This window comes from Dipodomys ordii, unplaced genomic scaffold, assembly GCF_000151885.1.
Source record: "Dipodomys ordii isolate 6190 unplaced genomic scaffold, Dord_2.0 Scaffold79, whole genome shotgun sequence".
NCBI classification, from domain to species: Eukaryota; Metazoa; Chordata; class Mammalia; order Rodentia; family Heteromyidae; genus Dipodomys; species Dipodomys ordii.
Window position 1 is genome coordinate 7,371,796 of NW_012267295.1, and position 12,339 is coordinate 7,384,134.

General features: G+C 48.4%; 1 protein-coding gene across 2 annotated transcripts in view; it reads left to right on the top strand.

Annotated features, from left to right (window-relative positions):
* The window catches only part of Syn3 (synapsin III), a 375,944-nt gene that overhangs the window by 349,571 nt on the left and 14,034 nt on the right, over window positions 1-12,339 (top strand). For both annotated transcript variants that reach the window (XM_013024869.1, XM_013024868.1), the window contains 3 exons: window positions 3,164-3,306; window positions 9,081-9,155; window positions 12,145-12,247. In XM_013024869.1, the coding sequence (XP_012880323.1) occupies window positions 3,164-3,306; window positions 9,081-9,155; window positions 12,145-12,247 (321 nt within the window). The remainder of the gene's footprint in view (window positions 1-3,163; window positions 3,307-9,080; window positions 9,156-12,144; window positions 12,248-12,339) is intronic.

The window sequence follows — 12,339 nt, forward strand, 5'->3', positions numbered from 1 at the left end:
TGCGCCCTCCTGCACACCGAGGGCTGAAATTCATCAGCAGCAAAGAACATCTGCCATCTTCTCTTGACCTTTTATTAAAAGAATAAGATCATGTCTTAGCCCCCCCTCCAAAGCAGCAGTGATTGTGAACCATCGGAAATGTTCCGATCCGTTGAAGTCACTATTTTCTGAAATGCAAATGATCTCATCATTGTCCACTTCAACTTTGCTCTTCATGCGCCACCTTCCCTCTTTCTGCCAAGACAAAAATCGCACACATTTCCTGCCCCATCCTGCCATCAGCCATCCTCCCTCCCCCAAGGAATCTGCTTCCCTTCAGAGCCATTGTAGTTTTTTGGTGGACAGAAATCTGGGTACTTAATGTTCATTGCTGTTTTAGCTTTTATTTTTTAGAGGGGGGGTCAGTCCTGGGACTTGTACTCAGTGCCTGGGTACTGTCCCTGAGCTTTTTATTGCTCAAGGCTATCACTCTACCACATGAGCCACAGCTTCACAGCTAGCTTTTTTTTAATATAGTAAATAGGAGATAAGAGTCTCACACACTGTTCTACCTTCGAGCTGTGATCCTCAGATCTGTCTCCTGAGTAGCTAGGATTACGGGCATGTGCAACCAGCACCCAGCAGGTTTTTGTTTTGTGAACTCAATGTTTCTAGATCTTTTTGGTGAATATACCTAAAATATGTAAATATTGTAGAAGATGAATCATAAGTTCTTATTAACATTTTGAATTCAAACTTCAGATACTAGAAATTTAACTTAATTTCTCTAGTTTTCAAATTGTATCTCTTTTCTCTTACACTTACTCTTGAGTCGGGCAGTAGTTGCATATCCCTGTAATCTTGGCTACTCAAGAGGCTGCAATCTGAGGATTGTTGTTCAGGGCCAGCCTGGGTAGGAAAGTCGGAGACTCATCTCCAATGAACGACCAGAAAACTCAAAGTGGCACTGTGGTTCAAAAGTGGTAGAGTGCTAGCCTTGAGCAAAAGAGCTCAAGGACAGTGCCCAGACTGCGAGTTGATGCCCCATGATTGAAAAAAAAAAATTTTTTTTTGTTCCTAGAGATGGAAGTATAGTTTAATGGTGGGGCACTTGACTAGTGGGCAAGGCCCTAGATTCAATACCTAGTGACACAAAAAATACAGGAAAAGGGGAAGGAAAAGAAAGAGGAAAAAACAAATCATGTAAATAGGGATACAGGTGGACCCATTGCAACAATGAGATGTACAAGTCGTTATGTCAAAAACAAACTTTACAACTTTGGTGCGGGGAGGGGGTGTGGGGGAGGGAGAGAGGGGGAGCCAGGAGGATTGAGTGGGGAGGTGGTGGGGGAGGATGGGAAGGGATGGGAAGGGGAAACAAAGGAGGAAGCTACAATGCTTGATAAGAAATGTACTCATTATCTTGCCCATGTAATTGTAACCCCTCTGTACAGTATTTTCACAATAAAAAAATAAAAAAAGAGGAAAGAAGGAATATATATATACATATATATGTATATGTGTGTGTGTGTGTGTATATATATATATATATATGTCTTTAAAAATCCATTGGAAGAAGAGGAAAGATAGGCAGGGCGAGGAAATGGTGAGAAGGAAGCCAGAGAAGACAGAGGAAGGAGGCAGAGAGTGGGCCTGAGGTTGTATCTTCATTGCGACTTCCTGGTAGTTACCCATAGCGGCTCCCAGCAGCATGTGGGTCATCTTCAATCACAGCTCGTTTAGGATTTCCTGTGTTCAGTTTTGCCTTCGTGAACTCTTGGAGACTTCCAGCTAGTAAATAAAGCCAGGGCCAAAGCACCCTGCTTGGAATCCACTGACCTCTTCTCCCACCTTCCATCTCTGGCTAGAGTTCCATCCTGTTCTTCCCACCAGGCTGCAGCCCGCCTGCCCTGCCTCCAGGCTCCCAGGCTCCATCAGGTTCACATGGACTCTTCACACAAGTCTTAACCCTTTGGCAGAGTAGTATCCAGCCCGGGCATTGGCTGGAGACTTTACTTTGTCAAAGAAAAGCTTTCCTGAAGGGAAGAAAGACTGCCTTTTCCTGGAAGGTCATGTACCTCATGTTCCTATTGGTTGTAATGTGGTCACATGACTAGCATACCTGCCAGTGGGGGAGAGCAGCCCACCCAGCTGCCCACACCCCTGGAACATCTACCTTGTTTCTGACTTGAGATCATTTGACAGAGCCTTGGCCTTCTCCCCTGCCCTTCTCCTTATGTCCTCTCCTAACCCCAGGACATGACCCTGTGTTGCTGGTCTCATCCCAGGGATGAATTTCTCTCCTAGGCCTCTAAACCAGCAAAGCTAGTTTGTCTATTGAATGCACACACATGAACACATACACATACACTGTATGTACACACTAGTCTTCACCTACAACAAACACCATACACAGCAAATATACCATACCATATCGCTAACATCAAGAGAACGCAGCATATATCACACATGCACAGACGCAGCACACACACGCTACACTCCACTCATACACACAAACATCTTCCACAAGCCCTATGCACACACAAGTCCCATGCATACTGCACACACACACACACACACACACACACACACACACACACACACACCAGGCACACACCATACACTTTCTTCGTTCTAACTGGATTTTCTGTAACGCCCCACCATGCTCTCCAATTCTCTGCACAACTGTTGAATGATCTTTCAAAACCACACATCACACCAAGAACTCGTGGCTCACGCCTATAATCCTAGCTACTCAGGGAGGCTGAGATCAGAGAATCACAGTTGGAAGCAGGCCAAACAGAAAAGTCCATGAGACTCTTATCTCCAATTAACCACCAAAGTGGAGTTGTGGCTCAAGTGGCAGAATGCTAGCCTTGAATGGAGAAAGTCAAGTGAGAATGCAAGGTCCTGAGTTCAAGCCCTAGTATCAGCACCCAAAAAGGAAAAATCAAGCCACTTTCTCCCTTAAATTCCTTTCCCCCTTCCTAGCATCGTCCCAAAGGCTTCGGTATAAAACTTGAGCTTCGGATTTGAGCTATCTGAGCCTCCTCCATCTAGCACTGTCCACCCCGCCCCCGCCACCTACTGCACATCTGCCCCACTGCTAGACAGGCAATCTCTACATAGGGCCCTCAGAAGCTAAACGGGCGATTGACACTCACACGCTCTTCCTCCCACACAGATCAAGGTTGAAAACCAGCATGACTACCAGGACATCACCAGTGTGGTGGCCATGACCAAAACCTATGCCACCACAGAGGCCTTCATCGACTCTAAGTATGACATCCGCATCCAGAAAATCGGATCCAATTACAAGGCATACATGTGAGTCCAAGGGGCAGGGCCTGGGGTGCTGAGGAAGATGGGGGGGGCTCATCCTGCCCTGCCTTCCCCACATAGGGTGGCCGCCAACCCCTGCAACATCATGACTCTCCCTTTGTGTCCTCTCCTGCCCTTCTTCTCTGGTCAGTGCAGCTGCAGGCTCATGTGTTGGCACAGCTGCTCTCAGGGTGGGTCTCTCTTCCCAAGCAAGGACCATACCCCAGAGAAAGAAAGAGGTTTGGCCTATTTAGAGGAGCTGTGTTTGAAGTCAAGATTGAAAGAAGTTTGGGGGTAAATCAAGGAGGTGTTTGAACGCCTTGCTGAGCATTTGGGATTTTTTCCCATTCTCTTCTATGCAGAGAAGCAATGTGGCCCAATCTGTGTGGCTGATTGCAAAGGGGCTGCTCTAGAACCAGTAAAAACCAGTCAGGAGGCCAGATCAGGTTTCTCTAGCCGCAAGCAAGAAACCACATCTGACTAACAGGATTTGGGTTTTAGTTTTTTTGGGCCACCAGAGCTAGTATGTTTGTTTGTTTTGTAAGAGAACTCATTAGAAAATTACAGGTGCTCTGAAACTGTTAAAACACCAAATTACCTATTTCAGACACATTAGGATCCAGAATAGCTTCAGGAATCTGGAGTAGCCAGAAACAACCATCATCATGGCAACCCCCACTGGACAAGGAACCACCCTCAGTGTCTATCTCCCTGTTTTGATTCTATGGAGAGAATGAGCATTGACCAACAAGAGACTGAAAACCAGTATGGAGAGTCCATTGGAAAAGCAGGCACTGTGGGCATGGTCATTCCACAGGGGAAAGGAATGAATGCCAGCAGATAAAAACAGCTTACCTGCACCCCAAGGTACTTTAGCAAAGGATGATCCCCAATAAGACTCAAAGGATACACTTCAGCAGGATTCTGGACTAGGCGAGAGGACTCGGGCTTAACAAAGTCTGGTCAGTTCTCCAGCCTCTCTGTCTCTCACTTTGGATCATGGTTGTTTGTTCCCTTTGTGTTAGTGAGATCCCAGAGATGAAAACGTTGTCTGGTTGCCAAGCACAGAGGGAGCACTGGCTGTGGGGCTCCATAGTTGAGGATGTCCGTGGGTCCAACCATAGGCTGGAAAGTCTTCTGTCCATATGCTTCTGTGTAACTTGTAATCTAAGGTTGGGTCAGCAAGCCACAGTTCACAGACTCAACCCAGCTGCTACCTGACACCATACAGGAAACCATGTTGACCACAGCCATGTGTATCTGTTGGTGTATGTGTTACCTATGGTTGCTTTTGTACCACTTGCTTAAGGTTGCTTAAGCCAGGGCTCAGCAAACCTTTTTAATAAAGGGCCAGGTGATGATTTTAGTCCTTAAGGCTCACTTGGTCTCTGTGGCAACCACTACACTCTTCCATTGTCAGGAGGCCCTAAAGGAAACACAGGTGATTGATCAAGAAGGAAATGGTGTCATGAAAGAGATGGAACTGGTTCTCAAGAGATAGTTCTGCCCCACCTTACGAAGGAGGCCAGGACTGTCATTGCTCCCAGATGTCCTCAGAGGGATAAGATTGTCTCCTCTGTCCCTTCAGAGTTAAAGCCCATTTCAGTGAAGCAACTCGGTGTAATCCCAAGGCCTCCATGGTCCATCTGCCATGATATGATTTCCCTCCTTCTTTACTGTTAGAGATCCACTTGACATTGACAGCACCTTGTCCCAGTTTCTTTTCTTAAGGCTGACCTCATTGCTACATTCATCAGGCGGAGCCTCTCTGGCCTGACAGCTCCAATTTGTCACTTGTTATACAGTTTCCTGGACCCTGGGATGGCCCTCATCCAAGGGCAGGAGTGCAGGTCAGACTTCAGAAGAGCCCTTTCTGCCCTGAACCGCTCCACCTCATCCTGCCTTATTGTTTCCCTGAGAAGACACGTATCCGTACCCACATACATATATGTACATCCATAGTTACTTTGTGTTTCAGTCATAGATATATTAAGTTCAAGAGAATCACACTGGTGTCTCCAATTTGTACCCAGTACCATCCCTTCATTTTAGCTCTCCCTTATAACTTATATATACCTTCTCACTCCAGCCAGGGGAAGCCTGGTTGTTGCCATTCTCCGTCCATCCATTGACTTATCTCTTTAAGCCCTGTCCATGTGTGCAATTTCAGCCTGCCACCTATAGCTCCATGGGAAACAACTTTCATCAACTATAGCACAGTGCTATTCAGTCTTGCAGCTGCCACTCAGGTCAAGAGTTCCTTTCCTTCTAGGTTATGCCATACACAGTTTCCCTCGAGTTCATATTGAAATCACACACCCCAAGTTGATGGTATCAAGACTGAGGTTTGGGGAGGGGATTCAATTATGGAGGAAAACTGCTTGTAGGATAGGATTAGTGCTCTGAAAAAGACACAGGAGATGGAGGGGTAACCTTGCCTCTTCTATACAAGGAAGCAGCAAGAAGGCATCATCTGTGAACCAAACATGGGCTCTCAGAGGACATTAAATCTTTCAAAGACCTTGATCAGGAGCATCCCAGCCTCCAGAACTGTGAGAAATAAACTCCTATTATGTATAAGGCACCACCCAGGTGATGGTATTTTCCTATAGCATCCCAAACAGGCTTTGACAACTTATAACCTGGGTAGATACACTGGTCACCATCTCCACTTCCTCCCTGCATGCCAGTGGCTGCATTACATTCAGGCTTCAGACAGGTCCCCATCTCTACCTCTGTGATGGGGTCTGCCTCAGAGAGTCAAGGTTGAGAATGCAAAGTTTGTAAGATGTAGGTCCATGGCTTTGGCCATGAGGCAAGAATAACAACCCTGCCATCACCTTGGTCTTGGTGAAGCAGAAGTGAGCCAGTTCTTATAAAGCCTTTAGACCCATGTCCTAGATGGAGAGAACATTCTTCGAATATCAGCTTCCACTCTCCTTCTCCTCTTGGGAGAAATGCAGTCTGGCTTGTGTTCCTGCCACTTTGGCTTTGGAATGCCTTCTTGCCTTATCTAGCCTCTTCCTGAAAATAACAGGAGCTTCCATTGTGCTGCTAAGAGATTTATGGGAATCTTTCCTTTCGTTCTCACAGTCCCCCGTGAGGTTGCCCAGTCAACAGTTACTCCCATTTTACCAGCAAGGAAATATAGGCATGGAGGTGTTACCCATAGCTCTATTGCTATAAAAAAAAAATGCTGGGACCCAGATTTCTAGGCAGAAGTGACTGAGCTCGGTTCCTACCTTCTCTCACCACCATCCAGATCTCGCTGGTTCGCCAAGGCACATCCCAGTGGCTGCCTTCTGGGGTTTCCTTTACTGATTCTGCTTTCCGGAGCTGGTATCCCTCACTGCTAGCCCTACCGTGCCTGCCCTCTGGTTGGAAGCAAGTGCACACATCTTTGTACGCTCAGACTAGTCCATAGGCTGGACACAGGGTGGCCCATTGCCCATCTGAATTCACTCCCATTATGCTGAGCCGAACCAACTGAACTGGCAAAAGCTCATCCATGGTGCTGTGCCTTTTAGTAATTATGGCTCCTGGTGGCCACCGTTGTTCTCAGCTTTTATATACTTGGTTTTCTCTCTTACAAAGACATGTACGGGCGCTGGGAAGGTGGCTCAGTGGTAGAGTGCTTGCCTGCATGCTTGAGGCCCTGGGTTCGATTCCTCAGCACCACATAAGCAAAAAGAAAAAAGCCAGAAGTGGCGCTGTGGCTCAAGTGGTAGAGCGCTAGCCTTGAGCTGAAGAGCTGAGGGACAGCGCCCAGGCCCAGAGTTCAGGCCCCACGACCGGACTCAAAAAAAAAAAAAAAAGACATGTATGTGTGTCTGCCCCTCCTCCAAACTCACCCTCAGGTCTCAACTGCATGTCTTCCCTTGGCCCTAAGACAAACAACTTTCTGTCGCCTGTTTTTGCCTGAACGTGTTGGGTCTCTGCACCCGCATGCGCCCTGGGTGCTAGGCCCTGGGTTGTCCAGCGGTCCTGCTTTTAGGACTTCCTGTCCATGTGAGAGGACAAGACACAGCACAGGTCTGACTGGTGCAGTGAGCACTCCCGAGAACGGGGTGGGGTGTCAGGAAGGTGAGATTTGAGGATGACATTGCAATTGAAGCCTGGAGGATGACAGGGTCTTAGGGGACCAAGAGGCATTGATGACATAGGACACAGGGGCCCTTGTGGGCAAGTATGACCCAGGGGAGGAGCTCTGCTCAGTGGAACATCAGTGGAAACCAGTCTTGGCCTGGGCGCTGTCCCTGAGCTTCTTTTCTGCTCAAGGCTAGCCCTACCACTTGAGCCACAGCTCCACTTCCGGTTTCTGGTGGCTAACTGGAGATGAGTCTCACAGACTTTTCTGTCTGGACTAAGAGCCTCACAGACTCGGGCCTATTCAAGCTCAGGATGCTGATGGAGGGGGGGGGAGGGGATAGGAGTTGGTCTGCTTTATTTCTTTACCTAGGTGAGCTCCACAGGTGGATTTATTGGTACAAAGTCTCAGAGCATTAGTTTTTGGTTTTCACACTTTTCTGTGTGTGTATTGGGCTTTAATTAATATAGTTGTTACACTAATGGTCTGCCCTAGGGCCTTTGCATTGTCAGTGCCCTCTGTCTATGAGATCCAGAATGACCACACTTGCCCAGAACGAATTTGTTTCTTGGCTGCCCTATCAACATAGCTCCCCCTCCAAGAATTTCAGAGTCACCAAGGCCTATACCATCCCAGTGCTCCTCAAAAGAGAGAGGTGAAGTGCAAGTGTAACTAAATACTTGAGATAATCACCCTAAAGAAGTCACTATTTAAGAAGTTTCTTGGGGCTGGGAAGGTGGCTCAGTGGTAGAGCGCTTGCCTTGCGTGCATGAGGCCCTGGGTTCGATTCCTCAGTACCACATAAGCAGAAAAAGCCGGAAGTGGTACTGTGACTCAAGTGGTAGAGCACTCACCTTGCTGAAGAGCTGAGGGACAGCGCCCAGGCCCAGAGTTCAAGCCCCACGACTGACAAAAAGAAAAAGAAAAAGTTTCTTAGCCCTGTTGCTTTGGGTCCTTAGCAGTATGGAGATGGCATGGCAGAGAAGGCCCATTCACCCCACAGCAGGCTGGAAGCCAAGATGCAGACCAGGAAGAGGCCAGCGTCCCAATATCCTGCCCAAGAACATGACTTCCATGACCTAACTCCCTCCTTCTAGGCCTCCTAAAGGATCCACCACCTTCCACCCCACCAAGCCCAGAACCAAGTCTGTAATGCATGAGCCTTTAAGAGAGGTTTCTGAGCCAAATGATAGCACCACACTGGGAGGAATTTTATCTGATGATATCAAACATGTATCTGATGGTATCACCATATGTTTTAATACTAAAATAAACCAGCTGAGAAAAAGCAATGCATGAGATCCAACAAACAGCCAGGTACCTATTGCATGAAATCCTATCTACTGAGGAGGCTAAGATCTGAGAATTGCAGTTCAAAGACAACCCTGGGCAGAAAAGTCTGTGACTCTTCTTACCTCCAATAAGCCAGCCAAAAGCCAGAAATGGAGGTATAGCTCAAATACACACACACACACACACACACACACACACACACACACACACATATACATAAATAGCAATCAGCATGAAGGAAAAACAAAGCCAGAAAATAAGACTGAAGTCTGGACCTAAAATGTACATGCCATAATGGGAATCGGATATTTAAATCGAAGCCCCTAACAGCCCAAGCAAAGAGGGAAAGCAGATCATTCAGGAATGCCTAATGCCCGCTGTGCTGTCTGTTCTGATGCAGGAGGACCTCCATCTCCGGAAACTGGAAAGCCAACACAGGCTCAGCCATGCTGGAGCAGGTGGCCATGACAGAGAGGTAAAAAACAGAGAGCATGCAGGGAGAGGCTCCTGCAGGAGGGAGAGCTATGGGAGAGGACAAAAAGAGCTCTACCCCCACCTACCCTCTGTCCAGCACCCTTACAGGGCACTTCGTGGGGTTTGCTTGGCATTACCGCCCACAAGGGCCTACACGGCCCATATTGAAGTGGCTACTCTTTACAGATGGGAGAGGCTCAGAGGAAGTAACCTGCCCGGTATCTCAGAACTGATTAATAGGGACAACTGAGAGCCAAACGCTGATGTCCAAATCCAGGGGTCTTTGCAGCCCCTCCCCGCTGCCCCCTAGCTGGGCACGAAGCCCATCCAGGCCCTCCTAGGCACTGAGGGAACACCAAGGCTGGAGAGTCTGGAGCATAGGGAGACAACCCCTTCCTTCTCTTCCATCACCACGCAAACAGGGGCAGGCTGATTTCCCAGGATGCAAGGGTTTCAGGGGCTTGCCTTGGCTGAAAGCCCTGCAGGACTTTCTCACTTAAACACTGCCAAGGAGCATCCTCGCTGATTAAGAGCCAACCCATACACGGTTTTTTTCTCTGCATGCCCAGTGAGGAACCTCAGCTGGCAAGCAAGCACTGGTAGAGAACAGACTATGGGATGAAAAGGCTCTGTTCTAGCCTAAGGTTGGTGACTCATGCCTGTAATCCTAGCTACTCAGAAAGCTGAGATCTGAGGATCCAGGTTGGAAGCCAACCCAAGCAGGAAAGTGTGAGATTCTTATCTGCAATTAAATAGAAAAAAAATGGTAGTGTATCAGCCTTGAGGGGAAAAAAAACAAAGGGACAGTGCCCAAGCTAAGAAACAATGCCCAGGCCCTAAGTTCAAGCCCTAGTATCGGGTGCAAACACACACACACACACACACACACACACACACACAGAAACATTTATTTGTGCCTATTGCATGCCACATTGTGCTGAACAAGAAGGAGGCCATAGCCAAGGACCAGTGGCTCACACCTGTAATCCCAGCTACTGGGGAATTTGAGATCTAAGGATTTCACTTCCAAGCCAGCTTAGGCAGTAAAGTCTACAACTAACTACCAAAAAGCCAGAGGTGGATGTAGAACTCAAGTAGTAGTATGCTAGCCTCTAGCAAAAAAAAAAAAAAAAAAGCTCAGGAATAACACCCAGGCCCTGAGTTCAAGCCCCAGGACACACTCATACACACACACACACACACACACACTTTTTAAAAACTCCCATCTTTTCCTCGAAGAACTCTAGACCAGAACACAGGTCAAATTGCTTGTTCTTTGGGAGATGTATTGCTAAAACCGTTGCTAAAACCTTGAGTTCCAGCATTTGTGAGGCCCGAGGACTCTTGCCCCACCCATCCTCCTCCTGAACTCTTTCTACATGGCTTGTTGGGAATGTGCTTTCTTCCAGCGGGTGCCCAGAGCCTCCAGGCCTAGAACCTTACTGTCAGCCAGTCCGACAGAAGGAAAACATCTCTTTTCCAACCATTTCATTCAGAGTCTAGACCTGAGCCTTATTCATTGATTGGCCAGTCTCGGAACACATGACCATCACTAAACCCATCAATATGGCCAAGGCAGGTGTAATTCTACAGGCTTATATGTGTTAGACAGGGACCATCTCGATGGCAACAAGTGAGTGAAATTCAGGGGGCAGCCATTTCTTCTTGTGTTTAATTCTCCTGATGATTGTAATGCCTAACCTGATCCGGCCAAGCTACTTTACAGATAAGGAAACTGAGCTATAAGAGGGAGATTCTTGTGCAAAATTACTGAAGAATTGGTAACAAAACTGTGCGTATCTAGTGCCCCATGTTGAGTAAGAACAGTCCATCCATAACCTGCTCCAAACGAGAGGAAAGGTAGTTAGCTCAGGACCTCAAACCAAATGGGATCTATTGAAAGCCACAGTCGCATTTACATCTCTCTGAATCTCAATTTTTCCCCCCTGTAAAATGGGTTCAGGCCACCCGGTCCATTCAATTGGAGTTAAGAGAGAATGAGGAATCAGCCCTGTGGGCACATGGGGCATGGTAGAGCATGTAGGCATGAGTCTTCATCCTGCTTTTCACTCCCAGAGTGCTCCTGGCTGCTACTGAAGAAAGAACTGATCTAGGTCCCAGCAGAGCTATTTTTGCTTTGGTCTCTGACCCAGGAGAGCCTGCCTCTGTCTCTGGGCCTCAGTAGATGCTGACGAATGAGATGAGAAAGCACTAAAAACACTTCAGTCCGTGACCCCTCCTTACTCCAGGCCCTGTGGTTCCGAGACACAAACAGTTCTAAGAGCAGGCGTACCCCCCATGTGACCCTGGAGAGCAGGGAGAGAGGCAAGAACAGGCACACAGAGTCCCCTGTGACTCCCAAATCCAGCCCCCAAGGGAAGCTAAGAATAAGCCCAGAAGATGTCTCCAGAGACAGCAGTCCCCTCTGTTACAGGGGTCAAAGGGCAGCATAGAGCCCTGTCCCCAGCAAAACAAACTGGCCCTGCAGCCATCAAGTGGCTGGAAGGGAAACAAAAGCAATGGGTCCAGAGGGCCAGAGCCCCCGGGCTAGGCAGGAGCACCCTGCCTGCCCCCACCCCCAGCTCAGGGAGAAATCACGCTTTGTCCCTGCAGGCTCTTGTGGGGCTGGTTCCCAGCCTGCTCACAGCATTCCCAAGGGAAAAGGGCGCAGGGACTGCTGGGTGTCAGGGCTGGCTCTAGATGTGGACAGGGCTGGCTCTCTGCTGCAGACTTGGCAAAGGTCCTGGGGTGGGGAAGCGGGGGGAGGGGGGAGGGGGGGTCTCCTATCACTGGACTCTAGTTCTTCTCTCCTTCACCCTTCCTTTCTTCCCGCTTCACCTCTCCCCTTCCCTCCCTTCTGTCTCTCTGTCTGTCTCTCTCTCACTACCTTGTCTTTCTATCTCTAGGTATCCCTCCAAAGCTCTGTCTCAACCCCTTTCTGCTGTTTCCTCTTTAATGCTCACTGCCTGTCTGTCTGTCCATCCCTTCAGGTACAGGCTCTGGGTGGACAGCTGCTCAGAAATGTTCGGTGGCCTGGACATCTGTGCCGTCAAAGCCGTCCACAGCAAAGACGGTAGAGATTACATCATTGAGGTGAGGGCTGAGGATGCTCCCTCCCCCCCCCCCAGCCCTGACAGGAGGGCATAAGGAAGGAATCCAGCCCAGGCCCTGGTGTGGTCAGCTAT